Below are 27,364 nucleotides of genomic sequence, written 5' to 3'. Positions count from 1 at the left end.
CTTAACCGAACTTCACATGTTATACTGTTTCAAAAAATTGACGTCCTTACATTAAAATTACTTGATTGCATTCGAAATCTATAGTTCCTTGTTTAAATGTACCTAAATAAATAGATAAGACGATAGGGTATTGAGAAGATGGCTTAAAGGTTTTAAGAAAGCCTATGTTTCAATACCCAGGCCTAGAGATCAACTTCAGAACCAGATTGCTTGACTGTGATTGCTCAACTGGATGAAACTAAAAAGTCCAAAATTCAAGTAACTGTTGGCGTATGCGAAAATAGGTCTGCTTCGCATTTGTATGACCAAAGTTAGGCGATATATGACCACTTCAAATGATTAAGCATTTGTAGCGACTGAATATATACCATTTAATTTCAGTAAAAAATAGTTTTGTTTTATATAGAGATTATAGAGAGTATCTTGAACAGAATTTGCTGTTGTTTTCATACCGGAACCTATTTGATGGTCATCAGTGACGCTAGACGTCTTGTGCAAGTATCTTTCAGACCCTTAACCTGTTTTTATGAGACATAAGTGTATGCTTGATCACTAGTGGCCATTGTGCGATATTAAATCATCACTATGCAATAGGCATTTTATGAAAATACCAGTTTAGAATGTCTAAAACTATCAAGAGAAGTCTCCCTTTGAAAATGCACTGAATCCTTTATTTCATAAGGTCATATCTAGTATCATATTTCCGCCCAAAAGCATTTTATAAGTCTATTTTATAGGAAAACGTATCTACAACAACTTAATTCCAATGACAATAATTGAAGTTTTAGCACACTTTTTTCGTCCAGAATATCACTCCACCTTTTCTATTTTTATGGTCTTTAAAATTGCAATATAACAGGAAACTGCCCTTTCTTAGTTCCAATTCTTTGTACGACTGAAAAATGTGCTCCATTTACAATTGCTTATCGCCAATCTCCTTTTACCATCTCCCTGATTGGAAGATTAGATATATTATTTCATTTAAATTATTGCATTATAGAGCTCCATTAAAGTCATACATAAGTGAATAATTATATATCTAAGAGCGTATTTTGACTACTAGTGAGAAATGATTTCTTCATTTAATTTTGCACTTCTTAATTGGGCCAATGTATACGACAGTTTTCATTAATTTCTACACTTTTTCGTAGTTATAGATGAAAGCTTCAGCAACATTATCCATTTGAGGCTAGTTTTAGGTTTTAATCTTAAATGGTTTATTCTAGTGTAAGTCATGCTTATTTGTTCTGTACTATTGACATAAACATTTCTCTAAGACCATTTAAGCCAACCTCTCCCTGAAGCCGCTAGAGGCTTGTACCCTTAGAGTATGACCTACATTGTCATAAAAGAAAAAAAACAACACTAAAAGCTAAACTGTAAATAGGTCAAAGACGCATGGCAAGAAGTAAAAGTACGGGTCAAGAAACGGTCAAGTAGGTACAGTATCTCTCAAAGGATGGAATCAGTCCATATCTGAGATTTATTGAAATCGCTACAATTAGCATTATGATGACATGAAAGACTGGCCCCAATTTCTCGTAACTTCTTAAGCATAACAGGCTCTATAAGTAGCTTATTTCAGTTAGCCAAAATACATACTTAAATTTTATTTTGATACTTGAAAAACAGTGTATTATAAAGTATAAACGTTCTCATAGAAGGGACTTGAGAGGTTTCGAGAAAGTTCTTGGATGATTCACTAGCATTATTTACACTCATTAGCTCATTATCTTATTTGTGTGCTCTATATCAATTATTAAGATGTATTTATGTTTTAAAAAATGTCTCAGTATCATGACATACCGGTCTACATATCTACACTGGTCGAGGTATCTTTCTTGATCAGCTCATTTGCATTGTTTGTAGAATATGAGGTGAATTCTGATAACCGAGTTCCAAATTTCATTAACAATGATCTTAGAAATAAATTATTTGTAAAAACGTGTTCGTATTAGGTTGGTAGTAGTGGTGCACGCGGACAGCGGCTGGTTGCGACCTGCCACCATACCAGACACAAAATGCAAGGGCACCAATGACATAAATCCATAAGTGGGGAGAATTATACACACTTGATAATAATTTTATATTGCTCTGATCATACGATGGTGTGTGATTGGTATATGTTCATTTCCTGAACTATGCAATTTATATTGTACCGTGACTCCATTTTGGAATATGTGTGTCATCATTATATGTGTACTCATGGTCACATTGCCTTGATGTAAATAAACTCTAAACTCTTCAAACTGGATAGTTTATGTCAAAAAGTCTCCAATTTTAAGACTATATATGTATACATTTTCGCTTGAGCATTGACACTCAACCAATAACATCTCATTACAATATAGGATGACTTTTTCCAGTGCAATTCTCTGTCAATACAATTTGTCATTGTTGCTGTTATACTTTTAACACTGCAAAACCTATTATTTCAAACCCTATTATTTTTTAGTTTTGAAATTTCCGTTCTGCATTGAAGTTGAAAACCTGGTTGAGTATTCAATACCAGGCTGACATCATAAAGTGACGTTATTAGAATGTGTGCTCCGCATTTCAAGGCAGTTACTTATTGCTGCGTTCGTTAGTATAGCTTACTGTTATTTGCAGCCTTTAAATACTGGGCTTGTGTCATTTTTTTATATTTCAGTATTCACAAGGGGACCAACACGCGTATCAAACGAGGCAATATTCAAGTACACTATGAGTATTCAGTTCAAAACTTATAGGCCTAGTGTAGGCAATGTTTGTTTGAGCTTGCAAATAAAACGTTTAAATTAATTGCGACACTCGCAGAACATTGGCTCTCGACACTCCCATGACCCATGAAATCACTTTGTTGTTTTTACGTTCTATATGACCAATGTATAACGAAGCATTTCTGTATTCCAACTTACCGTAACGAGTCTGTCTTGAACAATCAGACGAGTCTCCCCTTTCATTGAAAAGAAATAAAGGTGAAGGACAATTTCATTTTTGTCCAGAAATAACCACCTTCTCCCCTTTGTTCTAATGAGCTCGGAAACTGCTTTACCTAAGTTGTATTTCTGAGTCAGAATAATAAATGTACGACATTCTGAAATTCTTACTTCATAAGCGATACCTACAATAATACATCACATACCTCGTTATACCATCTCATCTACTGCAAAATCATAATAAACAAAGGTGAGTTTGCGATCGGTAGTCATCTTATCTACACAATTGACAAGCCTTAAAGCTACACTCTCACAGATTACCATTTATACAACTTTTTTTATTTTTTGTCTTAAAAAGACCAAATTTTTGCGTATATATCTGCAAACCAATGATATAAGATTGCTGATAAAAAGTCAGATCGTAGATTTTCATATTTCAGTTCGAAAATTAATGTTTTATTACTGTTTAAGTAAAAGGCATAAAACATCAGTTTTTGATCTTAAATATAAAAATATGCGATCTATTTTTGGTAAGCAGTCTTATTTTACTGGTTTCCATGGATTTTCGCCAAAATTGATTCGTTCCAAGACAAATAAATAGTTGTCAAAACGTTCAATCTATGAGAGTGCAGCTTTAATATCATTATTAATTTCTTGCAGCATTGTCATTTTATCTGTTAACATCATACAAACTCCAGTTGAGTATACATGGAAATTTGATTTCTTCATGAAGTAACTACGATTCTAACATCAATACACTGTCAAAATGTTGGGCTCTGTACACGAAATATACTGCCTGATCACCTTATCATTGCTTCATCAATTTCTGCGATTTGTTCCTTAAATATTTTGTAGATAAAGGCGTAATAGCACGTGCGAATAGAGGTGTTAAATAAAATGGGTTAAACAAGTTCTATCATTTATAACATAACTGTTTGGATTACCCTCGTTGAAGGGGCGTACTTAGCGGGCATTCGGAACTCCGCGGCCAATCTTATCGAAAACAACCTCGGATGTATGCCGGTACATCAATTGAAGTAGTTCGTAATTTATCATTAATTAAATGTAGTGTTTCAGAGTTGTATTTATTGATCCTAATTCAAATAGATTGCCAGTGAAGTGTTTTATTGCAAACATAATTAAGATTCCAACGAGTTAAGTCATAAAGTTTAACTGCTAAATAAAATAACTACACGGACTTAAACGAACCACTTTTGGGGTATGTAAACCGTCAAAATACATCCGAGGTTGTTTTCGATAAAAATGGTAAAGGGCCTCCAAATGCCATAGCGGGCTCACCTTAAAGTGTGTACTCCGTTCACTAAGAACCGAAACAAGAACTTGTGTGATAACTTTAGCCTAAAATGGGGAGGTATTCTGAGTAAAATTACGCTTAGTTGACAAGAGAAATTCATCTGTATCATTTACCCAACGTATATGCTAGTAGCTTTTGTACTGAGGAAATTATCACCTTCATTATCATAGAATGGAGATAGCAGCCAAACTGTGAAGCTGCCGAACACGCATTACAAAGTGCATGTAAACAGTTCGAGGAACGGTCAGATGAGTACAAAACATATATCTGTTAGAGGATGGCAGCCGTCGAGGGCCAAGATATTTTTTTAAAGCTAATATAGAAAAAGAAAAAATAAGCATGTTTTATAGAATGATGTACTGAAAGGCAGATCTATGATGATTCACTTGTTTGCTTTGCACTCAGTGACAGCTACAAATACAAATAATACGTTTTGTGTTGCGGGACGGTTAAACTTCATTTGCCGGAAATACTTCTTTAATTGAGAAATGTACTTGTATGAGTAATCACTTAATTCAAAAATATGTTCTTTCCGAAAATAAGCAATATTCTATATTATCATGAGACAGTTGAAACCGCTATACCCCTTGATAATAATGCACCAGTCAATTGTAACCACGGGCCCCCCAGGTCCGGGGAAATGGGCGGTGTTTTTACTTTTCCGGTGGCTCCGCAGTGCCGGGTGAATGCGGTGGTTTTGTCTTCGCACTAAATATAGCGGAGAATAAGCCTTACTTAGACCCTGGGGTGAGGGGGCATTTGGCTGGGATTTTACTTCCAGTTCGTCTCCGCAGGGCGGGGATTTTACCCGGGCTTGGCTGGACCGATAGTCAAAGTCCCTGTTTTTTCCCGGACCGGGGGGTTGATACAAATGACTGGTGCATAAGCTTATATTGAATACATTTTGTAGTTAGAATTCCGTTTATACATAATCATGATGTATTTATTCAGAAAATCAAGCATACATGTACTTGTAATAATAGCATGAACATACAACATTAAAAAACACACATATTGATTTAGGAACAACATTTAGTTTCATTTCTGTATTATTTTTATGGTTTTCATATCACAGTTTTTAGACACACTCGAGAGCCAATGTTCTGCAAATTCGGTATGCGCCCTTCATCTAATGGATCTTAACGCCTTGTAGACTGAAAACGGAAAGAAATAGTATTTAAACATAAAAAACTAAGAATATAAATGAAGAAGATCAAGATGAAAACAATACTTTCGAAGAAGAAAAATTGGAGGAAAACACAAAGCCTTATCAATTACTTCTGCCAAACGGATGATTCATCGTAACACGTAAATGCATACAGTCATTGTCAATATTTATTCTAGGGCTGGTATTCAATGTTGGTCTTAATTGGATCTAAAAACGATGTAGCTAATCGGATTGCTTGTTATTAATAACTGACCAATAGAGTGAATGAAGTCAATGATGCAAATCCATACGATTGACTAAAGATGAATATTGAATACCACCCCTGGACTCATATTATGTTTGACGTTTTTTTAGTTATAAAAAACATCCTTTTTTGAACAAACGACAACGGCGGCATTAAGGTTAGGACCATCAACAATACTAGCTAAGGAGAAATGTTGAAAGAAATGTTAAGGTTCCTATGTTTAAAAGATTGAGACATGTTTATGATTTAATAAGTTTGCTTAAAACCCTACGTTAACTTAATGTGAGTAGATGTAATCAGACTTACGGCACAGCCACAGTCTGCACAAACGTCACAAATGTCGGCGTTCTGTAGAACGTGGGACTGGTAGAATGACGTCACCTGGTTACCTAAACGAAATAAAGCCAACGTTGTAAAAAAAAAAATGATATCTTAATTTTTCTATTTTTTTTCAGTTTCTATTTTTATGTTTTTTTTTTCATTAAATTTAGAAGATGCGTTTAAGCCAAGTTGCATCGTATGAGGTGAATTCTGATGACCGAATTGCAAATTTCTTTTACAAGGGTCTTAAAATTATTGAATTGTTTATAAGAAAGTATCCGTACTAGGCTGGTAGTAATCGTACACGCGGACAGCGGCGGGCTGCGACTTCGCCACCATACCGGTCCTAATTACATCCACGGTGATACACAGCGGCGTGGGTGTGATCTGAAAATGACAAGTAAATATTTGAAGCAAAACCAATTTGGAATATGTTTTTTTCAAAACAGAGTGAATAATTAAAAGTTCTTATTGGAATTTCAAACACTAATCTTCTTATCTTGACCAACAACATAAGTCAATGAATCAGGCGGTTTATATACCAGTGTGTGTATACCACGTGATAAATTGCGTCATAAATGCTACGTCAGAAGGCAACACATTAATATATATGCATACTCTTGATACCATAATCTCTATCTAAACTCAATATGTTGCGATCAAATGGTTGTGTGATTTGCTATAAATTCGAAAGTCCAACAAATTCAAGATTGCGTTTTCACTTGAAAATTGACTAGTAACCAAATCACCTCATCGAAGTAAAGGATGATTTTCCTGTCCTGTGTCTCGACTCGCTTGATCTCTGTGAACTGGTCCAAGCTCTCCAGATCCGCCTCAAACCCTGTGGGGATACCAAGCTCCTGGATAGCCATACCGCTCGCTCCCGTCTGTAGCCACCTAGCAGAATTAAAAACAGTTATATTGCTACGACTCCATTTTCATTTCCCATGTATATAACTTTGAAATATAAATCAATTGGGGTAAAAACAATTCGATGTCAAGCACACCGCACTCACTTCGTGCACGTCTTGATTGTGAGCATGTCGATAGTTTCGGTAACCAGAGTAACATCCACTTGGAATGTTGGCAACTCAATTTCCTGTTCCACGTTAAACGATAGGCCAACCTGCAACACAATGCAAAAAGTGAGCAATATTGAGCTTTTTTATAGTTCTATGCATGACATAAAAATATTCTTAATGCGTATTTGTGAAAAGGTATAGGTGCAACTCATAGGAAATCTACAAAGATATATCTATACGTTACGGTATTGAACAACATTATAAACTTTTAAATTATTAAAAATAACAGCAGACACAATAGTCCATACATCTAGAAGGGCCATCCCGTGACCTGTAGCGTGAATCTGGACGCGACTTGGCACTGACGGGAGCTGGAAAACAACAGATGCCCATGTTTTTCAATATGTACTGTTAATATTGAAAGAAGTGCAATGACCAAGACAAACGATCAAATTTGCAATATGGCACGTGCAAGAAATACGGTATAAACGTTAAATCATTGTTCCATAAACTTATCCTGCTACCTACCACGACAGACTGTTGAACGAGAGCGTTTTGTTTGTTGATGTTGAAGGTGTGCGTGAATGTTCCCGCGGTGACTGTCGCCGTGATGTCGAACGTGTTCGAGTAGATCTTTGCTGCGAAATCCGACAGAGCCTGCAGGGCTACAACAGTGTCCTAGGGAGAAAGATGTATACATTATAAGAATTCATAGCTTCATTAAAAGTCCTTAATAAAAAATGCGATGATTAAATAAAAAAAAAACTTTTTTTAAACCGGGCATTAAAAATTCAACAGTTTAAACTGCGAATTACACCATTTCTATGAGGATGCAATAGACTGTGTCAGTGTCATGCACCAGTCAATTGTAAACACGGACCCCCAGGTCCGGGGGTATACCGGGGATAACCGGGGAAATGGGCCGTGTTTTTACCTTCCAGGTGGCCCCGCAGTGCCGGGTGAATGCGGTGGTTTTGTCTTCCCGCTAAATATAGTGGGGAAAGGGCCTTACCTAGAGTCCCTTGGGTGCGGGGGCATTTGGCGAAGGTTTCATGTGCAGTTTGCCCGGGCTTGGCTGGACCGAAAGTCAAAGTCCCCGCTATTCCTTGGACCTGGGGGGGGCGTGGATTTAAGTGACTGGTGCATTTATAATATTATAATGCACCCGAACATTGCTGTTTGTGCGTATAAGTTCGTCTTGAGGATGTAAGCCAAGCAAAAACATCCAATCTGATTTATAGATCACATACGAGTTTATTCAATTCACATTAAATTTTATTTCCAAATAGAATAAATTGGTATGTCGTAGTAAAATACCTGTGTGGAACTGAAGCCGCCGTTGGAATTCCTCTGTCCGGTGACCCATTTCATGATGGGGATACCCATTGACATGTCGCCTCGCATGGCCTCCACGAGAAGCGCGTATGACGTCATCTCGATATCGATAGGGTTCGCCTGCGAGTGAGAGGGCTGCCAGTGACTTGATGTCGTGGATGTCTGGGCCTTGTGCCAGTGGATGGTGCCGCCTACAGAGATATTTAGAAGTTTTATCAATGATCATATCCCAGTGGCAAATGAAATTTATCTTAACCTAAAATATATATAACGAACTAGTCGTATATTGGGACTGTTACATGTATATGTATTCTAAATTCAGGACTTATTGTTTATTGATCTAGTTTCATTGTTTGGTGATCTAAAAAAACCTATGATGTATGCATCATAATTTGCTAAATATGTTCAAGAATGTTATTTATTTCATGTTTAGAGGTTTAAGAAAATACAAAAAATATACAACTTGAAGGACGTATTGGAGATTTTGAAGTATGTTCTCGAAATTCCCATTTGGTATAAGCACAAACCTCTCTGATCATTGGTCTTTGGTAAAGTTAAAGTCTTTATAAAAGTTTCACAAGTGCTAGAATTGTTCTAAAATCTTTGATTTCATTAAATTACTCTCATGATTAATTTGTTTACCTTTTGTTGGGATTATTCTAAACTACTTTTTAAAGTACCTACCTTCAAAGAGAACGCGATCTTTATACTTCATAAAGGACCGTCTAGTAAGAAAATTGCGAAAACGTATAAAAAATCTTGTCATTTCTGTTTAAACACAAAGACTGCTACATACTGTAGTTTTTTCCAAATTAAAAATATAGCAACCATACCGTTAATTATGGCGTCTTTCTGCAATTTCTGGTAGGCGGCGTCTGCGCTACTGCTCTTGGCGAGGGTGAGAGCGTAGGTAGCCAGGGACAACACATAGTCGTCATGGGTGGTGGCGATCTGAGATTCCATGTACGTGGTGGCCAGGGAAACAGACCTGCTGATACGCTGCTGGATGCCCTGAGATAAAAAGTTTAAGTCTAAAATATGACTTCAATTATTGTCATATATTTATATGTTATTTTTTTACTTCATTCTTTATATTTTGGAGATGGTGCTTGCTCTGATAAGGCTAATACTTTATGTTTTGTAATATTGATAGGAACAGAGTGAAGTTATTGTCATATAAACTAAATTCAACCCCATTGAAACCCTGAATGTTGTCATCGACCGTCCCAATGTAGTACCTCAATATTTATCAATTTACTGCTTGTTGTTTTATTATTTTTTTTTGTTCTTCTGTCTTCCGTTATTCTCTTGTGGCCTTTAAAGCTGCACTCTCACAGATTGAACGTTTTGACAACGTTTTTTTTTTATTTGTTGTCTTGGAACGAGCCTTTTTTTTCGAAAATCCAGGGAAACTAGTTATATACGACTGCTGTTGGTGGTATTTATAAGTTTGTGTCTCTAGTTCATTGTCGATTGGGCCATTGCCGTTTGCTTATAAACATGTTTTCTTATTGTAGTTTCGACTACTGTGATTGTCACTGTAGTTTTCATTGTATTATATAATCATTGTTTTCATCTCCATTCAAAACCGTATGGGTATTATGTTTCAATAGTTTATTTGAGTCTCATAAATACACCTTACAACGACATAATAGATATAGCTTCTTTTAAAAAAAAAGGAGACTATAGCACTATATATATATATATATATATATATATATATATATATATATATATATATATATATGTATATATATATATATATACACACAACATTCAGGATCGATACATGTTCAACACACAGTACTGCACTTTTTTATTGGATAAAAAATAGAATCATGTGTATTAAATGTCATGAGTTTTGTTTCGTATCTAAATAAGCATGTATCCTTTGCCCCCCAAAAATATTTTTCACCTTAGTCATGTCTAGTAAAGATTTTGTCAATAACTTAGAAATTGTTTTCAACCTGTTAATTCCAACTCTTTAACTAGCTATTTGAACTTTTGTTTTCCTACTTACATCACCAAGGTCGTTGTTCTCAAGAAGTGCGATCAGGACGAAAGCCGTCAGTCCAACACCGGAGGCAGAACCACCCTAAAACACATGCAAACACATAATTCATAAAGGCAACTTGTAGCGGATGAAATCACAAATTTCTTTGTGAAAACAGTTCTTCAATCCATGTTGTTTGGACACTTCTTTGACAACATTATAGTATCTTACATTATCACAACTTTAAAGTGACAATCTTATTCAAAATTAATACATACACATGTATAATAAACCTCAATTTCGACTGATAAACCTTTAACTACTTACTAAATAATGCATTTATGGACAATATTAATTACTGATAACAAGATTGTAGCCGTGAATTTAATAGCAGAACGCGCAAAAATATTAAATGATTGGCGAATGCTAAAAGATTTACTGTGGTCTTCTATATTCTCATAAGTTAGAAATACCGTGTTTAACGCTCAATTCATTTTTAAAAAAAACTCGGTATCCCTCATATGAACCATTGTTTTCGACATTTATTCATTCGTTTTGGAATATCAAAACAATATTAATTGTGGTAAATCTTATCCGGGAGTCTGAGTTCATCTTTAACAAATTTACAAATCTGGAAACTGTTTGAAACTGTTTGTTGTATTAAACCGACCTGCATGTCCTTGTGAATGACCCTGCCCGGCTCGGGGAATGAACCGTCGGCGTTCTGTCGGGCAATCATCCAGTCCACAGCCCGCTTGATTGTCTCGTCGTCAATAAAGATTTGCTTCTTAGCCTGGTGGAACGTCTTCGTCACAAACGCCGTCAACCTGAATAATAATAATAATAATAATAATAATAATAATAATAATAATAATAATAATAATAATGCCAGATACACTTTTTTCCCGCTTCTGTGTTTTATTGAATGATAGTATTTGTATGATTATGTTACTACCAATGTAAAATATATCAAATAGTATTCTTTGAGTAAGCTATTACATTCAATTGTAGGTGAAAGCAATTGGAACGATGTGTGCCAATATACGCAAGAATCATTTAAAATGCTACAAGCTATGGTTAGAACATTTTAATTATCAACATGAACTACTTATCAATTACTGTTTAAACCTACCACATGCTGCCGGACTTGTCGTTGTCACCAAAAGCGCTGAAGGAACCATCCTTGTGTTGGTAGGTTAACTCCCGCTGGTATCCTAGAGAGATATCAATTGTATATGCTTTAGTGTTTGAGTACGGTTATTGTTCAACCTTAATTAAAACGTATCAATCATGCACGTTGCATACATCGCTTTGGCTTAAAATACCATGCATGTTTGCAACTTATCAATTTATTTGTCAGATTTTACTGCCTAATATACGTATATTTTATAGGAAACAGTATTTGTAGCAAGAAACACAAATATCGTCTCTACCTGACTCCATGAACCCTATAGCCTTCTCCTCAATATCGCCTGTCAGCTGGTTTGTGGATGTCAGGTAGTTGGTAACGAAAACGTCCGGGGCAAGTCCGAGCATCGTCTGCTCGCCACATCCGGTAGGCATGCGCAGTAACTTGTCCAGGTTGTTGACCGTGGGGCCCAATAGATCACCTTGATAGGCAAGACAGAGGGGTATGGCATTTATGTATGTACTAAAATGTTTGAGACTTAAAAGTATTGAAAAATATTAATAATGAGAACGTTTCTAGTCAGAAATAAAATCACACATGCATTCCCTTATATGAAACGCATGTTAACTGCAGACCAAATCATCCTTAAACATAGAGTGGGTTTAGCAGATGTGTTTTGATATTTAAAAAGTAAACAACTTTTGAAACCATTATTTGTTTTGTTGTAATATTTGGCCGCTCCCTACCGATGGCTGAGACGACGACCCTCTGTGATCCCGCGACGACGCCGGCTGGGAGTGAAATGTCAACGGTCTCGTCGAAAGTGCTAACGTTCTTCAGGTCAACCATCACAGGGTTGCTGAACTGGCGGGGAACGCCCTCAGCCTTAACAACAAAGAAACAAGGAGACGCCCAATACATTGCACGTAGTCAATACCAACGTGATATCAACATGCCAAACGACCAAGTGTAGAGAAAACCCACACCTTTGCTTCACAAGACTTGTGAAGCAAAGGTGTGGGTTTTCTGAAGTTGTACAAACTTAAATGCAAACTGTAGTGAACTCCTTTTTCACGAAAACAGATATGCAATATGGCTTATGTTTCTACGCCGCACCATTAAGCATGACTACGTTTCTTTTTGATAAACAAAGCCACGAAAACACACTGTAGTTTAAGGCGAATTTTAAATACATGGCAGTTATTTTAAAGCAAACAACTATTACCGATAATGATCAATAATGATGATAGAACTATAGAAGGTCAGAGCCCAAAACATACCTCAACCAACAGCTGTCGCTGTACGCCGTCGGCGGCGAGAGGCGACTGGGCGGTGACGGTCATGGGAATCTTGCCCAAGGCCGCTGGCACGATCGGGAAAAACACGGATTTGGCAGTACCGTGAGGCACCTGCAACAAAATATGAGTACATGCGGTGTCCTACATATCTGGCTTGCTGTACATGTATGTTTTACTTGCCTATTAATATAAACAGTATACTGTATAGCATGCCTGTACCAGTTGAGGTGACATGGATTTACTATCTTGATCAGGATGTTTAATAATTCAAAAACATTTCATATAGTTCAATCGTAAACATTAAAATATCACCATGGCAAAGCCCTGGCATAAATATATTCATTTTGCAAAATGGTAAATGAAGAAAACTTTTCATTATGAAAATGTCATTTACTATTTATATAGCCTAGTAATTTTTACTGGGGGCAGTGTGGAATAAAAACCACTAGTGTCCTAATTCGCGCAACATACATGGACGTTTTCAGTCTGGGCTTGTGAGACATAGTTCACGTTTCCGAAGGAGTCCACGACCAAACTCTTGAAGTCATTGGAGGCTTTCAGTGTGACAAGGACCTGGAATTAGAAAAAGCTGGAGGTCAAATTACTAGGAGGTAAGATGGTACTCAAACAAAACGTCATAAAATTAGAAGATAGCAATTTAGATCCGTTTATGAATAGTAGCGTTCTCACAATTGTTAGTAAGCAGTAGGTGACATGGACTTTCTCTTTATTCGCGTTCGTTAGTAAGCAGTAGATACGGATCAAAATGTGCTAGAACAAATTGGACTGGTATACGTACGTCCATATCCTGGTCCATGTAGTTGAAGACGTTAGCCTGCAGAGCAAGCTGTTCTCCCCGCACAACAGAGTAGGGCAGGTTTAAGCTCACGAAGAACGGCTTGAATGCTTCGATCTGCGGAAGAGACTCGTTAATTAAGGGATGTATAAGCTTAGTTCAATTATGTTGGCTTTTACGTATTAATTAAGCTCATTCGTTGGTTGAGTATCGGTTAAAAGGCAACAGGAAGCTCGTAGTAATCAAGATACTAGGCACATGAATAGCGTGCAGCATACTTCGATATGCATTCTGTATATCCATGCATATTTTGACACACTTTTGGATTTGGGTAACGCGATTTCAGAATAAAACAAGTTCGCCCATATAACTGTTTTTCAAAATAATAACTTTCCTCCGCACATATATTGTTTTGTTTTGAAGTTAAACATATGCCCACCTTTGCAGGCGAATCAGCCACGCCCAGCCCGGTCAAAGCATTGACGGCGAATGCGCTGGCGATCCAGGAAGTGATGGTGTCAGGGACGGTGGTGCTGATTGTCACACTGCCGTCCGCGCTGTAACACAAGATGTAGGTGTGCACAACTTGAAGGTGTTCAAAGTTGTGTTTTTATACAGTATATCTTATTTGTATTGTTGGTCTGTTTGCAAAGGAACCTATTTTTATTTATTAAAAATTGCGATGTAAAGTCGAAAATTGTTATGTTAAACATTATTTTCTACATTTAAATTCAACAGATTGTATATAAACATCTACAACAATTAAACTAATGTTTTTATTACAATAAGGTATTTATTCTTGTTTTCTTGAATATGTATATGTGTACACTCATAAGCACTTGCAAAGCAAGACAGTTAAAGCATGTATATTTCAAAAAGGGATAAGTATGCAAAGAACATGAAACCAAATTAGGAGTATACATGTATAAAACAAAGTAATGTTACACGACGATTTTTTCGATGTTTTCAAATAGCGCTCGTTCGTTATAGCTGCGATCACTCACTACAATAAAACATCCCCACATGTGCTTAGTTGTCCAGGTTGCAGTGGAGCACAGAAACCTGGATCGTCTACATCACCGAGCTTACTAACACCTCCGAGTGATCCCAAGCGATTTGTTTTCTGAACTCATTTATTTTTACGAAAATTAACATTTCGTGTACCTGCCACAGCTGCCTCAGCTGTGTAATACAATGGAGCAAAGGTATTGAGGCTGTTATCAAAATGTCCATACCCAAATGCAAACCGGTATATCTAAAAGACAAACATCAGCTGAAAGGAAACTTAACTAACATTTCTGATTCTCCACATGAACTAATGTGTATTTGTTCTTGTGTCCTTGCTTGTCTGCCTCTGAAATATGCTGTTAGTGCAAGTTGAAGGTTAGGCGGTTTGTATACCTGCAATTCGACCAACACCACAACGCTCCTAGTCCAATCACGCCACAACCATACACGTCTTTATCTTCTGGCTATTGCTCATACCGCACAAACTATATTTTGCGGATTTAGAAATATACTGTATCCAGCCAATTTGTCTGATAGCATTTGAACGCTTTAAATAGGAAATTTGTAAAGCAGAAATTTTTGAAGCATGGAGTCATAATATTCGTACTTAAACGATGTTGACTTAAATTTTGACAGCTGGAGCTAAGGTTTGGAAGCTATGATCGAAGTGTATATGTGTTGTTAAGAATTGCATTTCCTTATACTGTAACACTAGTACTCCATGTAATTTGGATGCTGCAGATGCATCAAGTGAAACACGCGGTTAAGCATCAGCTATTGGTTGGATTTAGGTATCGATTCCATGTGTGATGGTCTGAAACCTCTTTATTGCAGAATGCTCTGAATCACCATCTTAACAAGCTGAATTTACTTTCTTCGATTTCGTTTGTAAATCTACCTTCTACAATTAATCGCAGTAAGCTACTAAGAACAAATACCATATTAAAAGTAAAAAAGTTAAATAAATGCTTTAAGACAGTGCAAATATACACCTTGCATCTGTTAACGTGTAAAACAAATGTCAGTTGCAACAATAAATAATATATTCTTAAATGTTCCCCACAGAACCACATATGTGTCTATAACTAAGAACAATGAATGTGATGGTTTACTAGTTACATCTACTATACGTGCAGAGAGCATTAATATTTCAAGCCATATTTCCAAAGGGACATTCTTTTATGGTTTGCCGAATGGAAACCTCACAACCAACACTGGTGTAATAGATCATTGGTAAGAAGAGTATATGTATTAGAAAACTTCTAGGTTAAACTTTTCTGATTACATTGGAGTTTTTTCAGCTGGCGTTCATGATCAGATGGCGTCAACAATTGTTCAGTCATTTTTGTCCTTTAAAGCATAGTCGATGTATAACTTTAAACATACACAATCATGAGGCAAATACATTTCCACAACAGCCATCAATGTGCCAAGAAAAGCCACCATGAAAATTGCACACAACAACAAAGTACCCTGTCGAAGAATTAGACCAGAGCCATGTTTCTGGGAACACATTTCGAATCCGCTCAGGTTCTTTCATCGCTGTAGCATGTGAACTGGTGCCAGTGGCTGTTCCTGCTCCTACTGATGGCCTTATACCAATGCCTCCGCCGAGAAATCCGCCATGATATTCCCCTGTTAAAGGTACATAAATGGTGCTACATAAAAGGTAGACAACACCAAGTCATGCTATAAGATCCAATACCTTCAAAAGTAGTGATCAGGATGCCTGGTTGTACGTGGTATAAATAAATTGACTAGCGTTTCTTTTGCACTCGATCATCTTGGCGTATGTTACAACGATGAAACATATAAAACAACGACAGAGCATATGTCGATTTAACTCACTATTGATGTAAGTATAGTAGAAGTATGAGAAAAAGGTGATATATTGGCGACGAACGCACAGTCCCAGAAGCGAGTCCAAACTGGAAAACATCACTTCCCAACCAAATAGTAAATCCCGAAATAAGAGTATGTCGGGCAAAGGGAGAGACCCATTGAGTCGCGCACATTAAGAATAAACAAAGAGAACTCTGTCGTTGACAACTGTATCAATAAAAGGTACTCTTTAGATCCGCCGATTCCTTTCAGGATTTGTCATCGCTGTGTTTAGTGCATTAATGCTAGTAGCATCGTCATGTTCTAGCAGAATCAACATGAATAGGGCAACTTAAGTGTGAAAGTATTGTGATGATAGTACACCTGCTCCTTAGCAACTCGAATTGGGTGAATACACTACATATAGTCTAGCATTTAAAGGTTCATAAACAGTATATGTTTAAGAAAACTTCTAGGTTAAACTTCTCTGATTACATTGGAGTTTTTTTTCAGTGGGCGTTCATGATCAGATGGCGTGAACAATTGTTTATTCATTTTTGTCCTTTAAAGCATAGTCGATGTATAACTTTAAACATACACAATCATGAGGAAGATACATTTCCACAACAGCCATCAATGTGCCAAGAACAGCCACCATGAAAATTGCACACAACAACAAAGTACCCTGTCGAAGAATTAGACCAGAGCCAGGTTTCTGGGAACACATTTCGAATCCGCTCAGGCTCTTTCATCGCTGTAGCATGTGAACTGGCGCCAGTGGCTGTTCCTGCTCCTACTGATGAAGCCGGCACTGGCCTAAACCCGCCTCCGCCGAGAAATCCGCCATGATACTCCCCTGTTAAAGGTACATAAATGGTGCTACATAAAAGGTAGACAAACCAAGTCATGCTAAAAGATCCAATACCTTCAAAAGAAGTGATCAGGATGCCTGGGTGTATGTGGTTTATATGAATTGACTAGCGTTTCTGTGGCGCCCGATCATCTCGGCATATGATACAACGACGAAACATATTGAGTAACGTTAGAACATATGCCGATCTAACTCAATATATATGTAGGTATAGTAGATGTATGAGTAAAAAGTGATATATTGGCGACAAACGCACAGTCCCAGGAGCGAGTCCAAACTGGAAAACATCACTTCCCAACCAAATAGTAAATCCCGAAATAAGAGTATGTCGGGCAAAGGCGGAGACTCATTGAGTCGCGCACGTTAAGAATAAACAAAGAGAACTCTGTCGTTGACAACTGTATCAATAAAAGGTACTCTTTAGATCCGCCGATTCCTTTCAGGATTTGTCATCGCTGTGTTTAGTGCATTAATGCTAGTAGCATCGTCATGTTCTAGCAGAATCAACATTCAACATGAATAGGGCAACTTAAGTGTGAACGTATTGTGATGATAGTACACCTGCTCCTTAGCAACTCTAATTGGGTGAATACACTACATATAGTCTAGCATTTAAGGGTTCATAAAGAGTATATGTTTAAGAAACTTCTAGGTTAAACTTCTCTGATAACATTGGAGTTCTTTCAGCTGGCGTTCATGATCAGATGGCGTCAACAATTGTTCAGTCATTTTTGTCCTTTAAAGCATAGTTAATGTATAACTTTAAACATACACAATCATGAGGCAAATAGATTTCCACAACAGCCATCAATTCATGTGCCAAGAACAGCCACCATGAAAATTGCATACAACAACAAAGTACCCTGTCGAAGAATTAGACCAGAGCCAGGTTTCTGGGAACACATTTCGAATCCGCTCAGGTTCTTTCATCGCTGTAGCATGTGAACTGGTGCCAGTGGCTGTTCCTGCTCCTACTGATGAAGCCGGTACTGGCCTAAACCCACCGCCTCCGCCGAGAAATCCGCCATGATACTCCCCTGTTTAAGACATAAAAGGTAGACAACACCAAGTCATGCTAAAAGATCCAATACCTTCAAAAGAAGTGATCAGGATGCCTGGGTGTATGTGGTTTATATGAATTGACTAGCGTTTCTGTTGCGCCCGATCATCTCGGCGTATGATACAACGATAAAACATATAATGCAACGATAAAGCATATGTCGATTTAACTCACTATAGATGTAAACATAGTAGAGGTATGAGTAAAAAGTGATATATTGGCGACGAACGCACAGTCCCAGAAGCGAGTGGATGATGACACTACACATAGTCTAGCATGTAAGGGTTCTACGAGTTAAGCGAGTCATTCATTCACAATTGTCATGCACTGCATAAGCTCTCATACTACGTTATCTTATAATGAGCAGAACAGGAATACGATGCCACTAGCTTGGAATTATTCTACAGTGCCATTATATTTCATATTTGTACCCTGCAGTGCTATTTGACCACAGCCATGTTTCTGGGAAAACGTGTCTGACTGTGTCTACGGTGGCAAGGGGTGCCTGGCCACCCTGGGGCGAAGGCATGGCGCCACCGGTTCCTCCTCCTATTCCGCCACCCGCCATTGCCAAATGTTCGAATCGAATAGGTGAAACTGTAAATTAGCTTTTATGTTAATTCCCTCACTCAAAAGACATGTGTTTATATCTGACGCATACCCCACCTATTCGAGAGTTTGGAAACATCTGAAAGAGAATACTCATTTATCCATATTTATTATTTATCTAGCACTAAAATTGTCAAAGAAAAGTTGATCATGTCAATATCGGAGAAAGGAAACAATAAAATGCACCATTTTCGACTAAAAATTGCTAAAACTACCTTGAGAGAGGCACAGAAACCTCTCTTCCCGCATTTAAACCATGTATGTTTCGGTAACCATATATATGAACAGGAGGAGGCACCTCTACAATATTGCGTCCCTGATTTGTTAGCAGGATAGCATCAGTCGACCAATATGTGCGATTTGCGGTAAGATGTAATGATATGTGTTTCCTTTTTTCAACTATAATGTTGTAGAATGAACCGTCGGCCAGAACAATGCAGACTGCAGTTATTGGCATGAACATGTAGAAGGGACCTTGTTTATTTTGCATACGCTAAAAGCACTAGCAAAAAAAACAGGCATCATCCAGCTACCCTGTCGAGTGGTTAGACCAGAGCCAGGTTTCTGGGAAAACTGTCCTTATTTTAGAGACAAGCTGAACGTTGACGTTGCTCGCTGGTGTATTATCTGGCAATGACGCAGCCATAGGTCCATGTACAGATCCTTTCATGAACTCGTCTGTTAAGAAGACAAAGGCTAAAATAAATGGTATCGTAAAACCGTATCGTTGTGTGATATTTCTACCCGGTATATTTCTATCTGCAGCCAATTGTATAACTATAATAATTGTATTTGGTTTGGCAATAGTTAGCCAAAATGTTAATTGATTGGCCAATATATATATCTGTTAATTACTTATCAACTCATTTAATTGTGCAAACTACCCAAAATATATCCTTTTGGCAATTTGTCGAGGTTTTGTACAATTGGCTGTAGTATCTACGCTTACTGAGCTGGGAATAAGGTTTCTAGCCACGCTACGCATTCGACGCGCTTTCTAATGAGTGTAATGCTTGTGCTGCTTGTGATGTAATTCTTGGGGCTCTAAACACTACTTGTACTATATTTAAGCTCAATCTTTAACACCGTGAGAAATCGTATGCGCTCCAAATTACCCGGCTGTCGCGTTAGACCAAAGCCATGTCTCTGGGAACGCAGTTCGGACTTTGGTAACTTGTTGCAAGTTTCCAGAGGAAGTTGCTCCTGTCATAGGGGCAACGGGCATTGGCAAACCACCAGGCAGAGCGCCTGCTGCAAAATCTATCGCACCAGCATTAGGCGGTAGATCTGAAAATTATTTTAAGCAAGTTCATAATCCCAACCCTGACATTTTCTTTTGTTTACGAGTAGAGGTACACGACGAACTTGCCGAGAGTGTTGATAGATAGCTTGAGAGTAATCATTTTGTAGCCTCATCGTTGTTTGTGACTTTCGTTTCAATATCTGAGAATAATGACAGGTATGCTGTGTATCGTTAACCGCTAATTCCTATGCACGACATCGTTGGCATGCACGTTTGTGCAAAATTTACTCTGCAGCACAGAACCGCTATCGATTCCCTGTATTGGGCATTAAGTAAGCTGTAAGCAAAAAAAAAACTAGGATAGTACGAAAATAATTTCTAGCAAACGTATACGTAGACGCTAGCTCTACAAAGCCATCCTGCTGCATTTACCCTGCAGTCGTATTACTCCATAACCAGGTTTCTGGGAACACATTGCGGACCCGATCGACCGATTCAAGGGTTGGAGACGGGTTGGGTTGGGGAAAGCCCCCACCTGCAGTGCCAGTGCCTACAGCCCCACCAAAAGCGCTGTCCACCATCATCGGGTAGTCTGGTGTATAAAAATACAAAACAAAGGCATCGGTAATCGGCGACCATCGATTACCCTGATGTTTTTTTTACCCATAATTATCCATGTTTTTGGAAACAATGTTCGTATTGCAGTGTCATCTTGTTATGATGCGTAGTTTGTGGAGCCGACTGAGGAATGGGGATAAGCATGCGTTCGACCAGATTTGGAAGCCTAAGGATATATGCCACCACCCAAAACAAGATAGCTATACTGTATGCTCTCTACTTTGTTTAAAAGCACTAGAAAAAATAACTGATGGCGTTCAGTTACCCAGTTGAATGATTTGACCAAAGCCAGGTTTCAGGGAAAAGTTTCCTTATTTTAGATACAGGCTGCACTTCACCGGTGCTAGCCAATGGATTGAATGGCGTTGTGGGAAACATGGATCCTTTCTCGAACATGAACTCTGGGACTGTTAAGAAGAAAGGTAAAATGATAATTCTTATTTCTTGTTAAAATAAATGCTAACGGCATACAGCCGTAAGTGTAGCTACTACGAACGTTGGCATTGTAGTCGAAGTGTAGGCTTTGGAGAACGAGTGGGAATATGTGTGCCTTGCGATTCATAAAACGACTCGTACTACAATTAAAACAGTGCAACCCAGTATAACTGTTCAATTCCCTGGTGGTTGCATTAGGTCAAAGCGAGATATCTTGAAAGAAATTTCAAATTTTGATAATTTGTTGCAAATTGCCAGAGCATAAGTTTCTGTCAAAGCGTCTACGGGCATCGGCAAACGATCTGTTAGATCAAACTATTCTTACTTGGTATCTAACGAAAATAACAAGTCTACGAAGCAAAATATCTATAGTTCTATTTGCTGAGGTACAGATTCGCTTGCTACGAGTAAAGAAAGGGACAGGCAATACCTGGTACAGAATATTTTTAAAGAAAGCTTTTTGACAACCAAGTTAGTGCAAATATGCTGACCGCAAGCCGACATTTTTACAACAGGGTCTCCATACTAAAATGTATATCGAGCATTACAATGCAAAAAAGTAGGTGATTAACGTTACTGTGCTGCAAATACCCAACAGTCGCATTACTCCTGGACCACTTAAACGTTTCGGGGAACGCATTGCACACCCATTCAGCTGTGGAATACCATCACCAACGAAACAGATATGCTGCGTGTACAAATAAGCTCCCAGGGAAGCCAGTTCACGGCATTTTATTACCCTGATGTTGCGTTTGACCAAAGCCACATCTCAGGAAATACGGTTCGTAGTGTAGTAACATCTTGTAACGGAGCTTGATTCGAGCCCTTGTCCGTTACTGCGTCGACCATCGCAGCGGCAAAGCAGCGTTGTCCGTTGCCGCATCCCGAAACTTTTGAAGTAGCAGACATGTAATATGACTTGTGTATGAACAATGCTAGATCAATGCTGTCATACTTTAATGCGGACAAGCAAGCATGAATAAACTAGAAGGGAAACCTAACTAGCTTAAGATGGTTATATAGGACTACATCTGTTCAGCAGAAACACGCGAAAGCTACAATTACCCAGCAGTGGAATTAGACCAGAGCCATGTTTCTGGGAACACGTTTCTGATTCGCTGAACGGCCATATTTTGTTGGGGAGCCGGCTGAGGAGCCATGCCTCCGGCCATAGCCATATTCGGAAGAGCCATTCCCGGGGCCATAAAGGCACCATCCACCATCCCCCCTCCACCGAACATAGGGTCTGTACCGATCAACATATCAGGAATAAATGTCGGTGTTCTTAAGATGATGGACTCCACGTTAGACTTGTAATGTATGTTTTGGTTCTAGTATCCATATATGAGTAAGAACAGAAAATATGACGTCATCTTATTAATACACCTTTCATCGGCGATACAAAAAAATGCCAACCACATCTGTTTTTATTATTCTCAAAAATACTGCGTATGTCTTTTATTAGTTTTTAATAAATCCATTATGGCATATTTATGACGGTGGGTGTACTTACAAATAATTTCTTCCTTGTGATGAAACACCACGGCGTCTGTCATCACCTTTACGCCGGAGTTCTAAACAAAAACGGTTAAGACATTTGGTTTTGTTACTTCCAAAGTAAGGCTCCATTACACGAATCCGAATGCATGTGACAACGCGCTCATTTTAATTTTGAGATACACGTTGTTAATACCTAAAACTAAAACTATTTGTAAGATGGCATGATTGGATGCATCCTCGAGGATGGATTTCATGCAGTACGGCTGATATAATATACTGATGGTCAATAAAAACGCACCACTTACTAAAACAGAAATCCCATGGTATGACAATTAATTCCAATCAATAGTCACACAACAAACATTCGTCGGGTCACTATTGTGCACTTTATGCCTCATGGGTCTACGACCTTCTGGTTTATTATTAATAAAATTTGAAACTTGAAACTATATCGCAATGCTATTAACCAAACCAGAGCCAATTTATAGATTTACGTGATTTGCTAATGACGTTACGGTCCTGACGTTGATGTGAATAAAACACAACGTTGTTGATAATCATAAATTGGATATACACACAGATTAAAGAAACACCAAAATGTGTTGCGTTTTCATTGAATCTCAGTGTATTATCTAAAATATCCTTAACGACTTATTACAAAAATTATGGGATATTAATTAAAGAACGACTGCTGTTTGCCCACTTATTAGGCCTATTTTATATGCAAATTTGTACCTGGATGACAGACTGGGCGTCGGAACCACCGTAATATGTGGGGTATGGCCACCAGATCATTCGCTTCTTGCGACCAACGGCCATCGGCATAAAGTCGCAACAGAAGTTGTTCCGGGGATGAATTATCGTGTCGTAGGATTTGAGTTCGTCAACAACCTGTCAAAATATCATGTCATTGTAATTATGAGAACAGGAATTGAGAGATTAAAATATAGCTTTGAGACGTTTATTATGCTATATCAAGAACCTAGTATACAGCTTCATCCCATATAACTCGTCTCTGTTTTACATGGATTTATTGATTTAATTATCAATACATGAGTGCGTTCATTTTTTATTTATTTATTTATTTATTTATTTATTTATTTATTTATTTATTTATTTATTTATTTATTTATTTATTTATTTATCTATTAATTAATTATTTTATTTATGTATAAATGTATTTAATTATACCTCGGATGGTGTGACGTCATTTCCGCCCCTGAGAAGGAGAACACTCTGGTCCACCGCAAGCAGATTGACGATGGAGTTCGGGTCCGCCGTCACCACAACGTTCACCGTATCTCCTGGGGTCGCCTTTGTTTTGTCGAATGATATGGACACCTGCAAAACACAGTCATCATGATCAATACACATTCATATTTGCTAACGTCTTGCATTATTTTTTATCATAATATCAAGCGTGTAGTCATCAAACGTCCAGCGTTAGTTTGATGAATAGTTATAGTGCACAACACGTCTGTACGTCTAGAAAAAGTGTTTCTTGTTAGATAAATAATAAAGAATGCATAGTATTCAAGGAATTTGGAAAATGTACCACTTGCCGAGAAATCTAATTTAATCCAAATATACATGTACCTGATTTTCGAAGACACCGCTGACGTCAAAACTAATGCTGTCAATGACCACTTCACCGTCAGCTCTAACGTAATAAGCGATAACGCGCGCGTTCGGTGCCATCTTAGCGTCTACAGGGACATTGAAAGCACTTCCTGTCACCGTGCCGGACATCACCACTGACCCTCGGGACATCACCTACATGAGTCAACGAAATTGGAGGGAAGGTGTTTTCAAGTGTATTGTTTAGGCATTAAATAATTTCGATTTCGTAAAACGTTCAAACCTTTTAATATATATATAGCCCATTGAATAAATTAATTAATAAAGAATAATAAAAAAGAACGTCTTTGTGTGATTGTTTAAGTTAATTTACTAAGACGTATAGAACATTGAGTATAACAATATCAGTATGTGTATACCACGTGATAAATTACGTCATAAATGCTACATCGGAAGGCAACAATGTGCTTAAAATGAAGACATAAATCAAAGATAACCTTTCTTTTACAACACCATTTTAAATGAAACAAAGGGCAGTCTATGCCGCTAAAAGAGCCCCGCCTTCGTTTCATTAGCGGAGTTTGATGAGGTGATTAGTTTTATCAAACACTTCGACAAACCTGTTTCCAAAATAAGGTTTTGACAGTGCTCCAACAGACGGCCGTATTGTGAAAAGGTTTGTCGAAGTGTTTTAAGAAACTGTACGTTCAATCAAACTCTGGTTAAAGACCAAAGGCGGGGCTCCGTGAGCGGCGTAGACTGCGCTATGATTATTTAAAAATGGTGAAGAAATAGTAAGATATCTTTGTTTAAAGTCTTCATTTGAAGCAAAATGTTGCCTTCCGACGTAGCATTTATGACGCAATTTATCACGTGATATACACACACTGAGTATACTTGTGTGGAGGATCAATGTTTACAAAAAATAACGAAGCCTTATACGTTTATGACTGCAATGTTTAAATTGGTTGATTCAGTTTTTTTCTGCTTCAAATCCAGGTGGCCTACATACCTGGATTGACAGGTTGGAGATTGGCTCAGTCGCCGTTACTTCAAACATAGCTACGTCGCCCGCCTGTAAGATACGTAATGGGAGTATGTGTGTCGGCTAATTACTGAAGCCGATCGCTATTGAATTAAAAAGTTCACAAAAACATACCATACTTAAACAAGCCATACAAAGTAATTCAAACAATACCATTATGGCAGCGAAATTTATAACGATGTTTTGTTCGATTTTCGAAAATATAAGTTTCGTATAATGACTCTTTTTGTATGGCAGTGTATTGTATTGTCAGGCAGTTTTATCATGGGTTTTACATAAAAAATATAAAACTGTCAAAAACTATTTAATACATTTTGTAATCGTTTTTATTTCGCACGTAGAAGTCTGAAGATGCGTACCCTGAGCCCGGCAGACTTTAGGGAAAGCTGCATGTAGTTGTCACTCGGGGAGTAGCTCTTGCTCAGAGACAAGGAGGCTGTCACCTTCCCGTATGTGACCTGAAAATGCATAAAAAACCTTCGTATTGCAAAATATTTTGAGACAATTATCAATGCGTCTTAATATAACATATAAGCGTAGGTAAGATGTAAAATCGTTTGTTCTCGTGCGCCTGCAGACTATTTATTTAGTCATTGACCTTTACCGCAGACTGTTTAAGTTCAGTGATGCAATATTAGTTATTGGCATAAATAAAAAAAATCCCAAACTTGACTCCAAACAAACTAGTTTGCACCAAGTTATCGTATCATATAACGTTCTTCACAGGGGCTGGTGCAGGAATTGATTTTAAAGGGAGCGTAAATTAAGGACGCACCATTTTGACATGCGCCCCTTTTTTCTCCGATATTGACACTGAACATATCCCACCCTACCCTGGATCCACCTGTGCTGCTTCGTGCAAAAATACTCAAATACTATCTAAAGTTTTACAATGGAGAACAACCTACTGTAATGGAAATAGACGTTGAGTTATCCGGAATGTCCACTTGTATAGGAAGAATACCATTGTCTGGGACAATAAGCGATTCCTCGGGAAGGAAGTACGAGTGCGAGGGCGCCTGATACCAGGGGTAGGGGGTGGGGTCGACACCCTGTTCGCGATACGTGGCCCGCGTCTTTACGTGCAGGGATTCACGGGGCGCCTGCAGGGGTTGGTCGTCTTGGGCGGACACTCGCAACTGGAATATGTGGAGATTACGTTATTGTAAGAATTGTTTCACACTTTTATGAAATACATGTATAACTAGGAATTCTCTAGTTAAATTATTAAACTCATAACTTTAGGCCAATTGTTCAGAACATTGAGCTAGTTGATAACGGTGTTAACACCATCGTTGTTAACTTATAAAGGTGAACTATTTTATAGTATGCTCATGTATTGGAACAATACAAATACAGCTAAAACAGCTGTCTTAAATCTTATTGGAAAAAAAATGCAGATCGTAAGTGCGTCCACGGATCTTTCAGAGCAGTTAAGATATACAACGATTCCGCTAAATACGTTGTTTTAACAAAAGTCTGAACAGTCGGTGTGATGTTACTGGTAGCTTAAAACAGTTTAAAAAAATAACCGGTCGTAAGGGTATTCGTGTACTGTGTTTTAATAAATCTATAACAAAGTACTTTTGCTCATATATGCGGTGTACTGTGTTTTGATGAATCTATAACACACTACGAATGCTCTTATATGCGCTGTACTGTGTCTTGATGAATCTATAACACACTACGAGTGCTCTTATATGCGGTGTACTGTGTTTTGATGAATCTATAACACACTACGAGTGCTCTTATATGCGCTGTACTGTGTCTTGATGAATCTATAACACACTACGAGTGCTCACATATGCGCTATACTGTGTTTTGATGAATCTATAACACACTACGAGTGCTCACATATGCGCTGTACTGTATTTTTATTAATCTACAACAATCTACTATTGCTCACATATGCGCTGTACTGTATTTTGATGAATCTATAACACAGTACGAGTGCTCACATATGCGCTGTACTGTATTTTTATTAATCTACAACAATCTACTATTGCTCACATATGCGATGTACTGTATTTTGATGAA

At 37.8% G+C, this 27,364-nt stretch overlaps 1 protein-coding gene across 9 annotated transcripts in view; it reads right to left on the bottom strand.

Moving 5' to 3' along the window:
• Window positions 1-5,154: 5,154 nt before the first annotated feature.
• LOC128228114 (CD109 antigen-like) overlaps window positions 5,155-27,364 on the bottom strand; it is a 29,980-nt gene continuing 7,770 nt past the window's right edge. Inside the window, exons 11-36 of one of the 9 annotated variants that reach the window (XM_052939221.1) lie at window positions 26,236-26,466; window positions 25,687-25,785; window positions 25,295-25,357; window positions 24,301-24,477; window positions 23,896-24,045; window positions 23,440-23,595; window positions 22,718-22,778; window positions 22,270-22,450; window positions 13,979-14,096; window positions 13,543-13,656; window positions 13,215-13,316; window positions 12,726-12,854; window positions 12,192-12,330; window positions 11,750-11,926; window positions 11,449-11,530; window positions 10,987-11,143; window positions 10,344-10,418; window positions 9,157-9,334; window positions 8,306-8,514; window positions 7,517-7,666; window positions 7,297-7,359; window positions 6,983-7,092; window positions 6,716-6,863; window positions 6,251-6,353; window positions 5,952-6,034; window positions 5,155-5,387 (exon numbers count right to left, since the gene is read on the bottom strand). In XM_052939221.1, coding sequence (XP_052795181.1) covers window positions 5,373-5,387; window positions 5,952-6,034; window positions 6,251-6,353; window positions 6,716-6,863; window positions 6,983-7,092; window positions 7,297-7,359; window positions 7,517-7,666; window positions 8,306-8,514; window positions 9,157-9,334; window positions 10,344-10,418; window positions 10,987-11,143; window positions 11,449-11,530; window positions 11,750-11,926; window positions 12,192-12,330; window positions 12,726-12,854; window positions 13,215-13,316; window positions 13,543-13,656; window positions 13,979-14,096; window positions 22,270-22,450; window positions 22,718-22,778; window positions 23,440-23,595; window positions 23,896-24,045; window positions 24,301-24,477; window positions 25,295-25,357; window positions 25,687-25,785; window positions 26,236-26,466 — 3,270 coding nt within the window. In that variant the 3' untranslated portion in view covers window positions 5,155-5,372. Of the gene's footprint in view, window positions 5,388-5,951; window positions 6,035-6,250; window positions 6,354-6,715; window positions 6,864-6,982; window positions 7,093-7,296; window positions 7,360-7,516; window positions 7,667-8,305; window positions 8,515-9,156; window positions 9,335-10,343; window positions 10,419-10,986; window positions 11,144-11,448; window positions 11,531-11,749; window positions 11,927-12,191; window positions 12,331-12,725; window positions 12,855-13,214; window positions 13,317-13,542; window positions 13,657-13,978; window positions 14,097-16,019; window positions 16,183-17,052; window positions 17,225-18,730; window positions 18,897-19,441; window positions 19,587-20,023; window positions 20,196-20,583; window positions 20,744-21,034; window positions 21,177-21,943; window positions 22,095-22,269; window positions 22,451-22,717; window positions 22,779-23,439; window positions 23,596-23,895; window positions 24,046-24,300; window positions 24,478-25,294; window positions 25,358-25,686; window positions 25,786-26,235; window positions 26,467-27,364 lie in introns of all 9 variants that reach the window. The other 8 variants (XM_052939228.1, XM_052939230.1, XM_052939227.1 and 5 more) reach the window with 8 other exon arrangements.

The sequence above is a fragment of the Mya arenaria genome, chromosome 3 (genome assembly GCF_026914265.1).
Source record: "Mya arenaria isolate MELC-2E11 chromosome 3, ASM2691426v1".
Lineage (NCBI taxonomy): Eukaryota > Metazoa > Mollusca > Bivalvia > Myida > Myidae > Mya > Mya arenaria.
This window is presented reverse-complemented; position numbering and strand designations above follow the sequence as displayed.